The following is a 17,001-nucleotide window of genomic DNA, read 5'->3' as shown; positions in this document are numbered from 1 at the left end:
GTTTGAGACCAACCTGCATAAAGGGCAGGCTAGCATTGAAAATCCCTAAGTTTCTTTTCCAGTACCCAAAATATAAATAGTTAAATAGTAAAATAAATAAATGCATGCTCACTTAGTGCCGTAGTGACAAACCACGTCACTCGCGTCTTTTGGAGTCCCCGAGGGTTTTGGGGTGATGCTGTCCTGCTCTCAGTCCTGGAGAGAAATGTTCTTCCAAGTGAGGCATGCATGAAACCACATGTTCCCTCAGCTCGGAAGGTTTCCAGTCCTACGACAGTGGTCCTCAGCCTTCCTCACACTGCAGCCCTTTAATACAGTTCCTCATGTCGTGGTAACCCCAACCACAACATTACCTTCTTTGCTTCTTCATAACTGTAACTTTGCTACTGTTATGAATCATAGTATAAATATCTGATTGCAGGAGAGCTGATATGTGACCCCTGTGGGGTCACCCTGCACAGGTTGGGAACTGCTGCTCTGGTAGGGACCCAGTGGAGAGTGCGGGGACACTCTTCTGACAAGAGCAGGAGCACCCTGCACCATCCAGGAAACACAGTCTGACCTACAGGCTGCAGAGTATAAATAGCTGTGTGGGATTTTCCAGGGAAATTTGTTTTGGGGGTGAAGTGGGGGAGGGGGCTCCTTCTCCAGGGAAGTAGCCAGATGATATGGTGAAAAGCAAAGCTAACATCCTGATGCTGAAACCCAAGGGCTTTTCTAAAATAGGGAAAAGGAGAAGGGAGCGCTTGGCGGCTCCATGGGGGAAGGGGTGAAAAGCTATCCATGGAGGCTGGAAAATCCCAGAAAGGTCAAAGGAGGAGACAAGAGATGCCCAGGCTGCTGCAGACTCCTCTGGCAGCCTTAGGCTTGCTGGACATTGGATTAGAAATGAAATACGGAAATGCGATCCTGCGAAGCTCACAGAAACACTTTCTCCTTTTCAGGAAGAAATGGTGCCTTATGGGCAACTCTTTTAGGGATGGGGCAAACGGAGACACAGGGTTTAAAAACTTTGTCTGTGTCTGTCTGTCTGTCTCCCTATAGGATGATCTTTTGAAAAGCACAACCTCTCAACCTCTCACCTGGAAGGGCCCCACCACCCTGGGGGAATTCACAGTCTGAAGACTGTGTGTGTGTGTGTATGTGTGTGTGTGTGTGTGTGTGTGTGTGTGTGTGTGTGTGTGCGCGCTGTTTATATGAATGATTGTTAAAAAATAAATGAATGACCTCCGTCAAGTCTCAATTTCCTTATTAAATGAAAGCTGTAATGCCTTCCTCGTGAGTGTGTAAAAGAGTGTGCAAACAAGATGTTTTGAGGATGACAGTGTCCAGCAGAACCCCGACTCTGGGTCAGCATCTGGAGGCTTGGAAGCCACAGGCTGATGAAGATGCCAGTGTCACAGGGCGCTCTGTACTTGAAAGTCCACCTCTGGTCCCGTCGGTGACCCGAGCTCTGCCCCTGTCCGCCCGCCAGGTTACACGGCAGATCCACGAGCATGAGCAGGAGAACGAGCTGCGGGAACAGATGTCAGGTTATAAGCGGATGCGGCGCCAGCACCAGAAGCAGCTGATCGCCCTGGAGAACAAGCTGAAGGCTGAGATGGATGAGCACCGCCTCAAACTCCAGAAGGAGGTGGAGACGCATGCCAACAACTCGTCCATCGAGCTGGAGAAGCTGGCCAAGAAGCAAGTGGCTACCATTGAAAAGGAGGTCAGTGTGCAGAGTATGGGGTGCAGGCAACCTCAGGTGCTGCAGGGTGTAGGGGGCAGGGTGGGCAGGACAGGGGTGAGGGGAGCACCCTCAGGTGCTTCCAGCCCTAGCCAGTCCCGACCAGTGGCAGAGTCGGCAGGGAGAGGGAATAGCAGGGCGGCAGTGTTGCTAGGTTGGGGGTCCTACCAGAAATTACCGTGGAAGGTGAAATTGGCAGGTGATTTCACTCTTATGTGTTGGGAGCAGGACTCCCTCCACGGTGGCCAGGGAACCAGTCAAGGGAAGCAAAATGCCACCACTGTCTTTGAGGACCATACATAGCTCAGGTCTGTCTGTACCTGCTGCACCCCTGTTTTCCTCAAGCAGCCCCATTAGTGGGGAGCATCCCTGCTTGTAGCTGCTACTGTACCAGCCACTGGCCACAGGGAAGTAATCTGGCTGTGATTTGGGTTTCCTGAGGAAAGATCTCTCTTCTTCATCCAGATCCTTAACCAATGCAATTATTTTAGTGAATTTTTTTGGTTGTGCTGGCGATGCGTGCCCACCTGAGATTCACTCTTGGGCTCTCTAAAATAATTTGGAAAACATTCTCTCTAGATGTGTATGAATGGTCAAGGATTTGGGTGCAAGGGCAGGAGGAGTCCAGGTTTAAGCCCTTCCTAGCTTATATCATGGCACCCTGTCACATAAAAAAGAAGAAAAAAGATAAAGTGATAGACAAAGAAGCAAGAAAATGTCTTTATTACTATTATATGTTTCATATTAGGAGGGACTGATTGGCCAGGCATAGTCAGTTGCACATGCCTGTAATCCTACCGAAAAGGTAGAGGAAGGGTGAAAAGAGGCAGATACTTAGGACCTACTGGCCAGCCAGTTTAGCCTAATCGATGCTAAACCTCAGGCCAATGAGAAACCTTGTCTCCGAAACCAAAGTGATGGATGGGGCCGGGCGGTGGTGGCTTACACCTTTAATCCCAGCACTCGGGAGGCAGAGGCAGGCGGATCTCTGTGAGTTAGAGGCCAGCTGGTCTACAAGAGCTAGTTCCAGACAGGCTCCATAGCTACCCTGTCTCAAAAAGACAAAAAACAAACAAACAAAAAAGTGATGGGTGAGGTGAGGGGTTGGATGGGGAGAGAGATAGCTCAATAAATAAGAGCACCTACCATGCAAGCGTGGAGACCTGAATTCGGGTCCCAGTGTCCTCCATGGGCTTGGTTGTATGCACACCTGTAAGTCCAGTGCATTAGGGATGGAGACAAGAAGATCACTGGGGTTTACTGGGCACTAGCCTAGTTTCAGATTCAGCAAGAGACCATGTCTCAAACCAGTAAGATGGAGAGTGGGGCACCCATGAGTGTGTGCACATGTGCACATAAGCACCCCCATGCACACATACCACATTCACACAATGCATAAATAAAAATAGAAAGAAATAAATGGAAGGGTGGGTGGGTGGATGGATGGACAGATAGCAAGGTGTGTGGCCCTCAAGGAACAATACCTGAGATTGGCCGCTGGTGTCCACATACATCCACACACATATATACACACACACACACATACACACAGAGGTACATTTCTGGTCCACCTGCATATTTTCCCTATCATTGGGAATGTATTTTTAAGATGCAGAAAAGCCACAAAAGGCATATCTTTTTGTTTGTTTGTTTGTTGTTTGTAGAAAGGGGTTCACTGTGTAACATCCCTGGCTGTCTTGGAACTTACTGTGTAACCCAGCATAGTCTTGAGTTCAGGAATCTATCTGCCTGCCTTTGCCTTCCGAGTGCTGGGATTAAAAGCATGCACCACCACCCGGCTTGGAAGATAGTCTTTCAGTCTCTGCCCGGGGAGCCATTACTTGCTACTCGGGGACAGCTGAGTCCACGAAGCTCGGGCTGACCTTATCTCCCCCCCCCCCCCCCCCCCCCCCCGTTGTCTTCTCAGGCGAAGGTAGCCGCAGCGGATGAGAAGAAGTTCCAGCAGCAGATCCTGGCCCAGCAGAAGAAGGACTTGACAACTTTCTTAGAGAGTCAGAAGAAGCAGTACAAGATTTGTAAGGAAAAGATTAAAGAGGTAAGGATGCCCTCGCCCGCAGACACTCGCTGCACTGTGAACTGGCTGAGAGCTTGGGATGGCCTGTCTTGCACGAAGATCAGCATTTGATTGGATCCAGCAGTTCCGACTTCTCATTGGAGTTGTTGGAAGACTGATTACAGCCAAGGGTGGCACACTCCTCCATCCTCCCGTCTCCACCAGGCCTGCAGTGGGGTTTCAAAATTCACCTTTCCAACAAGTCCCATGGGACGCCGATGTCGCTGAGCCAGGGGCTGCATTCCAACCTGTTCTCTACACATTGGCCAAAGAAAGAGTTTTAAACCATTTGAAACCCATCCTTTGAGAAAGTCCACCATCTTCATGGTTCTCAGAGAAGGTTGAAGTTCTAAAGACCCCACATGGTTGACCACCAACCTTGCCCCCACCTCCGTGCCTTCCACAGCCCAGCCTACTCAAGGCTACTGCATCCCATGGCTGCCCGTCAGTTCCTCAGATGGAGACTGCTCTCCTGCTGAGGCGTTTCTTTACCCCATCTGCAGTTCTGCACAGTCCATTCCTTCTCCTTGTAAGAGTTATAATTGATTATTTAAATCCTAACTCCAATATTATTTTCCCGGACAAGCTTTTCCTAACTGCCTTGGCCAAGATACACTTCTCCCGTCCCACGAAATAGAGTTTTTAGTAATTTTTCAAGGTCCTTACTTAGCTGCTAACACCACAAAAGCAGGGAGCATGTCTTGTTGTTGCCCAAGACTATGTATGATATGTGGGTCTATTTGCTACATGAGTAGATGATCCTAGAACGTTTGGCTGAAGAACATAGGTGGACATGAGAGAGTCCCCAGAGGAGCCCCACTTTCATCTGAGAACTTGTCTGCCTCATCCTCCTTTCCCAGTATTGGCAGGAGAGTTTCCCATGCTTCTGTGCCCTTCCTCTCTCCTACAGTGGAGGACCCCTTTTCTGCGAGCTTCCTGGGCATAGTAAGGTTTAATAGAGTACAATCTGGGCCACTGTCCCAGTGAAGTCATGCACGGGTGAAGGGTGCAGGGCCAATGAAGGACCTGGGTGGGCGTGGTATCCGGAGGATCTCAGGCCTTGCCCAGGTAAGACTCTGCTGCAGCTGGTCCCTGCTGGCTGAAGGCCAGGGTCTCTGGTTGTCTGAGTTCTGGAAACTAAAGGGTTGATAGAAATAGCCCTGTGAAGGAGACGCTCCTTTCATTTGTATTTTTCTTCTGCGATTAACAGCTAGATCTTGCAGGTTGCTTTGATTGTCTTCAGTAGGAAATTTTGCTATTTCCCTCAACTCCAAATGCCCCGCCTTTCTAAACTCGACATGTTCATCCCTGCTCTGGAGGCCATCATTTAGGAGCGTGATTACCATCTTGGGCCTTTGTAGCACCAGGATGTCGGGGTTCAACTGACAGACCTTTAAAAGATTCTCCACAAAACACACACTCCTGACCTACACCCAATCCAGCCCTCAGGGTAGCTTTGGGTCACCATACTTAGATAACAATTTGAGGTGGCCTCCGCCGCTTATGAGTAGAGCATGCTCGTCATGTGTACTAGATACCTCTAGATTTCACCTAAGGACCAATCACAGGGATATGGGAAGGACATTAGTAATCCAGTCTTGACTTTGGAGTGACTTTTTATGGTCACATTTGAGTTTAGACATGCAAACTTGGGGCCCATGCTGAACCTAGAGGTGAGATCATGATATAGAGAGACAGACACACTATCTAGCTCTCTCTCACAGGTTCTCTGATTACAAGGACTTACGGGCTAAGGGCAAAACTAATCTAAATAGTGGTGGCTCATGACAAACATTAAGAAAAACAAATGGTTTCAGAAGTGTGAGGGTTCACCAAACATAGGTCAGTCTCCTTGGGATGAACGGAGGTGGGGGAGTACGCTGTACTCTCCCCAGAAGTATCCTGTTGCCCCCCACAGACACACAGAGTAGCATACCATCTCTTCAGCTGAGATTTCCTATGTATGACTTCCTCACCCTCTGATCCCAAATGGAGCACAGTTCTCTTTCTCCTGGAACTCGAATTAGCGACACCTGCAGTGTCCCTTCCTAACTCGACACCAACGGCTGCTCTTTCAGTCTTCTGCCTCCTCCTCGTTCCGAGCTCCTCTGTTCCCCCAGCTCGACCTTCCAGGAGACTCCTAGCTGCCTCCACAGACATGGTCCCGGTCCTGCCTCTGCCCTGCTCCCCACATGGCAGCCAGCATCCACTTTCTCATTATGGCGTCCGCATACAGAACAGCTGTTTTTACTAGGCTGAGGATCATTGGCGGGCTTGGGATCTACTATGTCTGAGTCCCTGGGCTCAACCCTAGGACTAAATAAAACCCTGGTCTGAACTTGGTCTACGTGTCCATTGGCTTGGCCAGCCTCATGGCCTATGAGACCCCACAGGCCACTGCCCCTCTTACCTCTCGACCGAATTATTTCCATGCAAGAGTTTTTCACAGGCTATTCCTCTGTCAGAAATATTCTTCTTTTTTCCCCTGCTTAACTCCCACCAATTCTTTCAAATGTCAGCATAGTTGTTCCTGAGGTCAAACGCTTCCCACCAAACACTGAGGCCCCCGCCCCTCCCTCCAACTCATCTCCACAGCTCCTAAATCTGGTGTTGTCGGGGTGCCCAGCCCTCGAGTGTCGAGGCACCATGACCTCTCGCTCACCTGCCACCAACTAATCCTGTGGTCAGGGCTTAGAGCTGTCAGCTGATGACTGAATAAATGATCTCTGAAAGTGAGATGCCACACGAGACAAATTCAAGCACTCCTCTCACTTAACACTCAAGTAATTGGGGAGAAGACAAATGGGGGGGTATACCACAGAGCCTTTCTGTGCTGAGGTCCACACTCACCGTCTACGTGATTTAACCTGTGCCGTCCAGTTTGATGGACCTGGATATGTTTATGTCGTTGTTTTCAGGAAATGAATGAGGATCATAGCACACCCAAGAAGGAGAAGCAGGAACGGATATCGAAGCATAAAGAAAACCTGCAGCATACGCAGGCTGAGGAGGAAGCGCACCTGCTCACCCAGCAGAGACTGTACTACGACAGAAACTGCCGCTTCTTCAAGCGGAAGATAATGATCAAGCGCCATGAGGTGGAACAGCAGAACATTCGGGAGGTATCTGTCACTCCGAGGCGTCCGAGGGGCAGTGGGGGGCCCGTCTCCTCCATTCCAGTGCCCTTAGCCGTTAGCACACACAAAGCGTGTCAGGGAATGAAGTTACCCGCAGTAAGGGAAAGCCATTTCTGCATTTCCGCATTTCCGATCGGCCTTAAACAGGGGCAAAGCTGTGTTAGAATAAAGGTGCGCGTGCATTCCGCCACACCGAGCAGGGCGTGAGAGAGAGGAAAGTTTCCACTTTCGACCTGCCTCTGCAAGAAGTACTCACACAGTGAGGCTCGGCGCGCCATCTCGTTCACGCTGTCGTCAGATGCCTACAGAAGGCCTCCTTCGTGCCAGGCTCTGTGGCAGACACCAGGGCTACCAAGCAACACCCGACTGCCAAAGTCAATCTCCTGCCTGCGTGGCAGTGGCAGGCTGAGATGGGGGCTTGGAGGAGATATCACGGGCAGCCAGAGGTGGTTCGGGTGTGTGGAATGCGGCCTGTGAACAAGGGGAGCTGGCTGGAGCAGGCTGTGGGCCTGGTTTAAAGCGAGGCCTTCAGACTGTACCCTGAAGGCAGTGCGAGCCATCAGAGGGGTTCTGTGAGGCAAGCACTAGCTTTGCTCTGAAGACCCAGAGCATCAGTGTGAGACCCAAACTATGCAGGTGAGAGAAAGAGAGCAGGGAGGGAAGCAGCCATCTTCCCTATGAGCTCCAGCCCAGCCAAGGCAGCAGCCTAGAAAGGGAGGTCGTAGCAGAGTGGTATTCTTCAAGCCTGCTGATGCTAATTCCCAACAGTGTCCCGTGGGGATTTCAAACAGTCTCTTGGTTTCTACTCAAGACACTGAGGCAGGATCACAAGTTTGAGGCTAGCCTGAGTTACATCTCAAAAATAATGATGATGGGGTTAGGGAAGAGGCTCAGTCAGTGAAGTGCTTGCCACACAAATGTCAGAACCTGGGTTCTCAGCACCAAAGCAAAACTCCAGGTGCTACGGTGTGCATCTGTGATCCTGCACTGGAGAGGTGGAGACAGGAGGATACTTGGGGCTCACTGTCCCTCCAGCCTTGCTAATCAGGGAGCTCTAGGTTCAGCGAGGAACCCTGCCTGAAAATAGAAGGTGGATAGAGATTGAGGAAAACATGCAAAGTCAACTTCTGGACTCCACACACATGCAAATGCTCACATGTATATACACACGATCATAACAATAACGCAATAATAACTATTTAGTAGTAACTGTCAGTCTTCCAGTTTGGGATATTAGATGGGTGTGATGGGCCTCGCTGAGACAGAGGATATAGAAGAAGACGTGTCAGTCTGTCAGAAAAGTATTAATAATCTGAAAAGACACACCACTGAGCCATTGGTAAAAATACTGATGGTCGTGGGGCATTGGTGGCACACACCTTTAATCCCAGCACTTGGGAGGCAGAGGCAGGCAGAGCTCAGTGAGTTCAAGGCCAGCCTGGTCTACATTCCAGGACAGCCAGGACTGCTACACAGAGAAATTCTGTCTCAAACAAAAATAAAAACAAAACAAAATAAAAAATACTGATGGTTCATCAAAACCCAGTGTTAACATGGAAGAGGGAAGCCATCACTTCAAGTACCATTAACATAAGAGCAACTGGGGCAAGTGTTTCAGAAAACCTCTTTTGTTTTGTGTTCTGAGACAAGGTCTCCTGCCTCCTAAGTACTGGGCTCACAGGCAGGCTGTGTGTGTGTTCTGTCATCTGGGAAGGAGGGACTAGTGAGCCCTTCTGCCCAGGGCAGGGGTTTTATAAACAGTAGACCAGAGGTGAGCATCGTTTGGAGCGATCTCGGGTTGATGAGAATGAGGTCCTCCACAGCGACGGAAGTGGGTTCTAAGATGGAAAGGGGTGTCTCGATACTGTAACAGTGTGGGGCGCTCTGCTGGACCAGAGCCCCTAGACAGAGACACACAGTGGAGCTGTAGTATTAGTGTGTCAGGGGTACGAGCAAATAAAGGAGAAACGAGACAGGTGTATTACAGAGCTAATAACAACACAAATATTTGAGAAAAGCTGCTTAGAGGGAAGAGACTAGAAGCAAAGAGATTAAGTGTAGGAAATTGGTGTGGACAACATGGTGGTGGGAGGGTACAACCGGCAACTGGGTCTGAACCATGACTTCAGACAGAATAAATGGGTCTTGAACTGCTCAGTTGGCAGAATGTCTGCTTAGAATGGCAGAACCCTAAATCCCACCTCCAGCGCCACGCACACTGGTGCTCAGAGGCGTATGATGCCAGCAGAGCCACAAGAAATCCTGACTTCAAAAGAAAAGAGACACCAGAGTAGTGGTGGCGCACACCTTTCATCCCAGCACTTGGGGGGGAGGCAGAAGCAGGCGGATCTCTGTGAGTTCAAGGCCAGCCTGGTCTACAGAGTGAGTTCCAGGACAGCCAGGGCTACACTGAGAACCCCTGTCTCAGAAACCTAAATAAATTTAAAAAAAAGAAAGAAAGAAAGAAGGACCAGCAAGTCTTGGCAGTGGATGAGAGGAGAGATGTGGAGGTAGAGTCAAAATTGCTTTCCGATCTGAGACTTGGAACACTAAGGTCTAGCTAGAGACAGAAGCTTTAAGAGAAGGTTTTATTAAGCAGTTATCTTAGCAGTGAATATCCCAGACATGTCAGAACTGAAAATGAAATGCGGGAGAAGCTCAGAGGGTAAAACCGTTGCTGTGCGAGCCTGGACCCCAGTGCCCACAGGGAGCAGAGCTCATAACGCACACTCATCTGGGATCCACATGCTTCTAAGCAACGGTTTTCCAGCAAGGGAGAACCACCACATACGTGCTCGGCATGACATGCTCCTACATTCAATGCACCATACATACATACATACATACACATATACACACATACATGCATACACATCCGACACATATACACATGCCATGTGCACACACACCCGTGGTCTTTTAAAAAAATAAAAATAGAAATGAGATACTTTTTTATCTGACAACTACTGTTATTCCAATAGCAGATATTTATGAAAATTTCAAGGCTAAGTGGTCAGTTATCATTAATAAAAGTTATAGAAAGTAGCTACTCCTGAACATGACTTTTTTTCCTCGGGACAGGATTTCTCTGTGTAACAGCCGTAGCTGTCCTGGAACTAGCTTTGTAGACCAGGCTGGCCTCAAACTCACAGAGATCCACCAGCCTCTACCTCCTGAGTGCTGAGATTAAAGGTGTGTGCCATCACTGCCTGGCTCTCAACGTGATTTTTAAAAAACTATTTTCATGAAGTTATGCCTCAGTGATTAAGAGCGTTTATGGTTCTTGCAATAGACCTGGGTTCAGTTCCCAGCACTCATACGGTTGTTCACAACCACCTGGAACTCCAGTTCAATGGAATCCTGTGCCCTCTGCTGGCCTCCAAGGGCACTGCACATAACAACACACACACACTCTCTCTCTCACACACACACACATACACAACCAGCTAAACAAAGAATAGCCCTCAAGAGTATTTTTCTTTTTTTTTTTTTTTGATTTTCGAGACAGGGTTTCTCCGTAGTTTTTGGTGCCTGTCCTGGAACTAGCTCTTGTAGACCAGCGGCTGGCCTCGAACTCACAGGGATCCACCTGGCTCTGCCTCCCGAGTGCTGGGATTAAAGGCGTGCGCCACCACCGCCCGGCAAGAGTATTTTTCTTAAGGGTTCATAGTGTCCTGCTTTGGCCTTATCCTAGAACCACTTTCATGAAAGCATTCAGTGCTTTCCTATTTACAAAAGCAACAAGAACATAAAAAACAGAAATAGGAAGTGTGATATGAAATGTTATTTTTAATTATGGGATAGAAGTTGTCTACATTTAAGGTATATAACTTGATGCCTTGACATAGTATTCATTGTGAAATTATCATATTTGAGTTTATTGTCATATCCATCAGCCCCACATAGTTTCTGCTTATATATGTGTGCATTGTATGCAGTGTGTACATACATGATTTGCATGTATGTATGTATATGTCTTTGTGTATGCATGTTCATTCACTATGTGTGTAGGTATCATGTATCATGTATTTGTGTATGTTCATGCATTATGTGTAAGTGTATATGCATGCATTATATGTGTGTATATGCATGTATTATGTGCAAGCATATATGTGTATATGCATGCATTATGTGCACGTGTATATTCCTGCTTGAGTGAGGAGATTTCTCTCCCAAATGTAAGCATGACAAGCTATTGTCATCATACTGTCCTTTTAGATTTCCAGAAATTACCCATCTTGCATAATGAAAATTGGGTGCCTTTTGATCAATATCACACTTTCTTCGTGATCTCATATCACCCAGTTTCTACCCCCAAAAGCCAACCATTTATTTAGCATATATTATTCTAGAGTCCCCCGCCCTTGTCTGTTATGTATGATTTTAACTCTGTGGCATTATCTCCAAGCGATAAATGCAAACTCTGGCTAGCTTAGGCATGGTAATGAAATTTTTCAAGATTTTTTTTTATTTTTAGTGTATGTGTATGGATGTGTTTCACTTGCTTGTGAAAGAGGCAAGAACATGGTGGTAGATCCCTCTAGAACTGGCATTATAGGCAATTGTGAGCCACCTCATGGGTGCTGGAAACCCAACCCAGGCAAGAGCTGTGCTCCTCTAGGCACTGCCATGGCTGTGTCTCTTCAACCCTGTTAATGTATATTTCTGTATCAAACCAGTTGCTAGGAGAGAGAGAACTTGATGCCTGTCCTTAGCGGAACACCCTGATTCCAGCAAGGATGAAGTCTTTCTCCAAGCAGAAGAGGAAGGCCGGGGTGGGGAGAGTGCAGAAATATCAGACACCCACCACACTCTTTTACCTTTCTCCATTTACCATGAAACATGCAGAGTGCTGCCCTGCTCAGCACAGCATCATGGGAGTCACCCATAGTCACAGATCCGTATCTAGGGCATCTGTGGAAATGTGACTGTCAGCCCACCAACCACAGAGAGCGTGTTTGTATGTACGTGTTTTTAGCGTCTGCAGGTGTGACTCCGTGGTAGACAGCTCACCTAGCATGCATGGGGCCATGAGCTCCATCCACAGCTCTGCAGAAATGTCATTCAATAGTATTTCAATGCATGCATGTTTTCATAGGTATTTCTCAGAAGTGGGACCTCTGGGTCAAAGTTTTCGTTACATATCACAAAGGGCCAGCAAAACAGCTCAGGGGGTAAAGGTGTGTCTAGGGTTTCTATTGCTTTGACAAAACAGCATGGCCAAAAACAAGTTGGGGAGGAAAAGTTTCATTCGGCTTACACTTCCGGATCACTGTTCATCACTGAAGGAAGTCAGGGCAGGAACTCAAACAGGGCAGGAACCTGGAGGCAGGAGCTGATGTGGAGGCCATGGAGGGTGCTGCTTACTGGCTTGTTCCTATGGCTTGCTCAGCCTGCTTTCTTAGAGAACCCAGGACCAGCAGCCCAGGAATGGGACCACCCACCATGGGCTGGGTCCTCCCCTTTTGATCACTAAGTGAGAAACTGCCTTACAGGTGGATCTCAAGGAGGCATTTTCTCAGCTGAGGCTCCTTCCTCTGGTGACTCAAGCTTGTCGAGTAGACACACAAAACCACCCACTCTAAGGTGCTTGCTGCCAAGTCTGCTGGCCTGACTCTGATCATTGAGAACCACATGCGTCCATACATGTACACTCATAAAGTAATAAAAATTAAAAACAGATAGACGGACAGATAGACAAATACCACCAAGTCACCCTCTTAGGAGTCTGTAGCTCCCCCAGCAAGCCTAAGTTCCTCACACCTGCCTGAACCGACCCGGGGACTCCCTTAGCTCATGAAGCGGCTGTAAAGGAGCACCAGTGTCTGGTGGAGCCTTCCTAGCCCCGCCCAAGAACCAGAACTAAAATGCTAAATGTACAGTCCGGCAGCAGCACCATGTAAACATGAATTCCAAGCTGCTGTGGTGACCACACCTGTAATCCTAGCTTTCGGAAGGCTGAGGCAGGAGAATCATGAATTGGAAGGCCAGCCTGGACAATTTATCAAGTCCCTGTCTCAAAACACTACCTGAAAGGGACTGGGGATTATCTCCCTGCCTGGCAAAAGAAAGCCAGTATCTCTGGCTCCCCCTCCCCCAGGGCATGTGAACCTTGTGGGCACATGCGGGCAGGGTCACCAATACCATCAGCTCATTTTGTTGATTTTATACATGCCACAGACATGCATGACTCTAACATACAGTATGCCATTAGTGTCTAGAGCATTCTAACCCAGACTGGAAAAGTAGAATTCAGGAAAATTCACTTCCTTGGGATATTTTCTCAAAGAAAATGTTGCAGACCAGAAAACCAGAATTCTAGCCTTTATTCAACTTCACAGAAGTTGTCTGTGATCTTAGACCTTTGGCTCCCCAGCTCCTTGCGGTTACATATGGAAGTCTTTATAAGGAGCCCTTGGGGTGGTGGCGCACGCCTTTGTCCCGACATTCATAAGGCAGAAGCAGGCAGAACTCTGAGTTTGAGCCCAGCCTGGTCTGCATAAAGAGTTCCAGACCATCTATACTGCCGAAAATAAATAAATAAACAAAAATCTTGGCAAGGTTGTCACCTTACCAAGGTGCACTGAGAGTTGGGTGAGCTGTATGAGGGTTTTTTTTTTTAACTTTTTAAGCTTTTTTTTTTTTAGCCTATCCTGAAACTCACCTTGTGACCAAGGTAGCCTTGAACTCACAGAGATCTGCTTGCCTCTGCCTCCCACGTGCTGGAATTAAAGACGTGTGCAGCCACCACCTGGCTCTATTTTTTTTTAATTGAGAAGTGGTATGGTGTTGCATATCTGGAGTCCCCACTGCCTGGAAGGCTGAGGCAGGAGGATCACTAGGTGAAGGAGTTGGAAAGCAGCCTGGGCACCACAGCAAGACTCTCACATAGAAGGAAAAAACACTGAAAGCACATTGCATGCTGTCAGGTAGGCACGTCCTGAACTCAGGGTAAGACCGATATGGAATAAGACAGACACAAAAGGGCTTCCTGTGGCTTGAACTATTATAGGCAGTTGACCATCTTACACCTCAGGAACTCAGATACGGGATTTACGATAAAGGGACCAGCCTAGAAATCGCAACCAAACCCGTTTTTGGTATCATAGTTAAATTTTCTAAATAATTTGTAAAACCAAGTCTAAACTACTCTATGTCAGTTATTCATTTCTAAGTATAGAAAAACAATGACACATGGTTACATTCTGAAACATTTTTTAGAGTTTGTCATATCATCTTCACAAGCCTTATTTGTGCTGGGTGGGAAGACCCTGAGTTTATGCCTGAAGAAACTAACGTGTACGTTAACGGGCTTCCCTGTGTAGGAAGCTTGCCAAAGCCACAGACAGCGAATCACCAAAAGGACCAAGGCTAACTCTCACCTGAGCATTGCTCGGATGACTCCCAAACGTTAGCCACTGAGTAGCTCAGTGTAAAGAACTCCGGCACCCGCAGCGCCCCACGCAGGTGTCCCTCGGCACCCGCAGCGCCCCACGCAGGTGTCCCTCGGCACCCAGAGCCACTTTACTCAAGAAGCGAAGCCACTGAGAGTACTTACTTGATGTCTTTTATTTCCAGTCTATGAGCAACTTGAGCTCAATTTGGGCTTCTGGAGTTAATGTGGAATTGTAAAGCTCAGTGCTGTGACTCAAGTAACTGAGGGACAGGGACCTTTACCCTCTTATGGAGCTTTCCTTGATCTGACTGTCTGATGTGTGGGAACAGCCACTTTCCTGTGGTACCACCTGAGCACCCCTTACTAGTCTTTGAGAGAAGACGTCTAGTCAGAGCTGGAGGTGTCGCTCAGTGGTTACGAGCACACACTGCTCTACCAGAGAACCCGGGTTCAATTCCCAGCACCCACGTGTTGGCTCAAACCATCTGTAACTCCAGTTCCTTCTGGCCTCTCACATCACTCGTGTGGTGCAGTTTACATACAATGTAGGCTCTGCCATACACTCTTAGACATAAAAATAATTCTTTTCAAAGAAGAGTTTGGTGGTTCTTGTAAAGAGGTAAAAACAAAACAGTAGAAAGAAAAGTGTGGAAGCTGGCAGAGTTTGCTTTCATGAATTGAAACATTTAAACCATGTTTACACTGTATCTACTCCTGCACTAAAAACCAGGCCCCAGGGATGCCCTTGTTCCAGTTCCGACAGTTGTGGGGATGTCAGTAACTAATACATAGCTCGTGTATAATAATGCTTGCTGGGTGAGTCACTGAGCGCTCTGTGGTGATGCTCTGGTGCTAGGGGCTACGGGTAAAGGGCCAGTGTATGCAGGGTGCTTGCAAGAGCCTATCCATACCTGCTTCTAGCATCCCTGGGAACACAGATGCCTCACATCTCATCCCCTCCCTGGTCCCGAGAGAGGCTGGGCACCCAGCTGTTCCCCTGCCAAGCCCAGCTGCAAGCTTTTCTTCCCCAGAACTTCATAAAGCATTCTTTCTGGAACGCCTCCTCCCAGCCCTGACTGTCCCCTTGAAATCTGTACAGCGCCTGATTCCCTGCGCTGGTTAACAGTCTCCTGCTTGCATGGTACCTGGAATTTATTTGGGCTGGCTTCAGTTCAGGCCAGGAGAGCTACTGTCGAAATACAGGAAAAGTGCCAGTCAGACGCAATAGCAGCTGCCACAGCCACCCACGCCTTTAATCCCAGCACTCAGGCAGCAGAAGCAGGCAGATCTCTGGGGGAGTTTGAGGCTGGCCTGGTCTAAATGGCAAATTCTAGGCCAGCCTAGGCTATCTAGTGAGACTCTGTCTCACAAATTAAAAAAGAAAAAAAGAAATGAAACGAAACGAACAAACAAACCTCAGTAGCAGTTACTACAGCTGGACATAGAGACGGGCTGAAATGCATCCGGCACTTGGGCACAAAACACTCGCCGCATCCGTTCTCTCTCCCTCTCTCCCCCTGTCCTCTCTCTCTCCTTCCTTCCCCCTCCCCGTCACCCTCTTTCCTCACTTCTGAAGTCTATCTTTATCTAAGCATCACAACAGATGGCATAGTTGCATGTGTGCCAACACTCCAGCCACCACAGAGACGACTGGCCCACTGGCCCTGAGTCACAGCTCCACATTCCTAGGAGAGAAAATAGACCGACCCACATTAGGCCTCCCATCCACCTTGGATGCAGTCAGCTGTGAGACTGGCGCCTGAGTCACCATTAGTGTGGCCCCAAGTCGAGGGCAGCAGCCACCACTTAGTGAACGCTGGCGCTAATCCAGGACTTGACTAGTGCATTGAGGAAGTAGCCTCAAGGGGCTGGGGATGTAGCTCAGTGGTAGCCTAGCATGTGCAAGGATCTGGGTTCAAAACCCGGGTCCTGAAGTTCAGTTTGGAGAAGAGATGAAAATCGTCTCGAGTTAGTGGTAAAAACTTTTGACTTGAGCTTTTCTCCCCTAGTGGATCCTTCCCCACTCTCCCAGGAAGGAAGGAGAAAGGGATCAGACGGGCGTGGATAGAACGAAGGAGCAGTCTGAGGATGTGGCTCAGTGAAGGAGCCACCGAGCATGTGCAAGGTTCTGGGTTCAGTCTCCAGTGCCTCGGGAGAAGGAAGGGAGGAAGAGGGCAGGCAGGAAGGCAATGAACTGAAAACCCCAAGTGTTAGCTCTGGAAATGGTCGACCTGCCTGCTGTGGGAAGGACGAGAGGGGAGGGGTGTCCTCCGAGTCCTCCCAGCATGTCTAAATGCCGCTTTTAAAAAATAGATAATTTGGCCTACTTCCGTTATGTGCGAAAATAGGGTATTTCCCCAGAAGTTGAGGGCAGTGCAGACATTCCCGGTCTAGCTCTCCACACTGTCCGCACAGCGGTCCCTGCAGGTCTTGGCACTGGTTGCAGAACAAGAGTCACCTGGAGAAAGCTTTATAAAGGAAATGGGAGGTAGAGGGGTGGTCCCAGGCAACTGTCAGAATTTGAGGGTGTGTTTTCTTACATGATTGTAATGAGTAGCCAGCATGGGAACCCATAGTTTGACCACACCAAAGCCTCGCACAATCAAAGACCCACACCCCTCTGTGAGACAGGAACAACCAGGGGAATTAATCCCATTTCGTAGAT

The 17,001-nt window shown here is 48.4% G+C and overlaps 1 protein-coding gene across 2 annotated transcripts in view; it reads left to right on the top strand.

Annotated features, from left to right (window-relative positions):
* Taok3 (TAO kinase 3) overlaps nt 1-17,001 on the top strand; it is a 185,072-nt gene that overhangs the window by 156,085 nt on the left and 11,986 nt on the right. For both annotated transcript variants that reach the window (XM_048422844.3, XM_048422837.3), the window contains 3 exons: nt 1,475-1,711; nt 3,657-3,785; nt 6,722-6,925. In XM_048422844.3, coding sequence (XP_048278801.1) covers nt 1,475-1,711; nt 3,657-3,785; nt 6,722-6,925 — 570 coding nt within the window. The remainder of the gene's footprint in view (nt 1-1,474; nt 1,712-3,656; nt 3,786-6,721; nt 6,926-17,001) is intronic.

Source organism: Myodes glareolus, chromosome 2 (genome assembly GCF_982192425.1).
Source record: "Myodes glareolus chromosome 2, mMyoGla1.1, whole genome shotgun sequence".
Classification (NCBI taxonomy): domain Eukaryota; kingdom Metazoa; phylum Chordata; class Mammalia; order Rodentia; family Cricetidae; genus Myodes; species Myodes glareolus.
The sequence above is the reverse complement of the archived record's forward strand: the minus strand, read 5'-3'. Positions and strand labels throughout refer to the sequence as shown.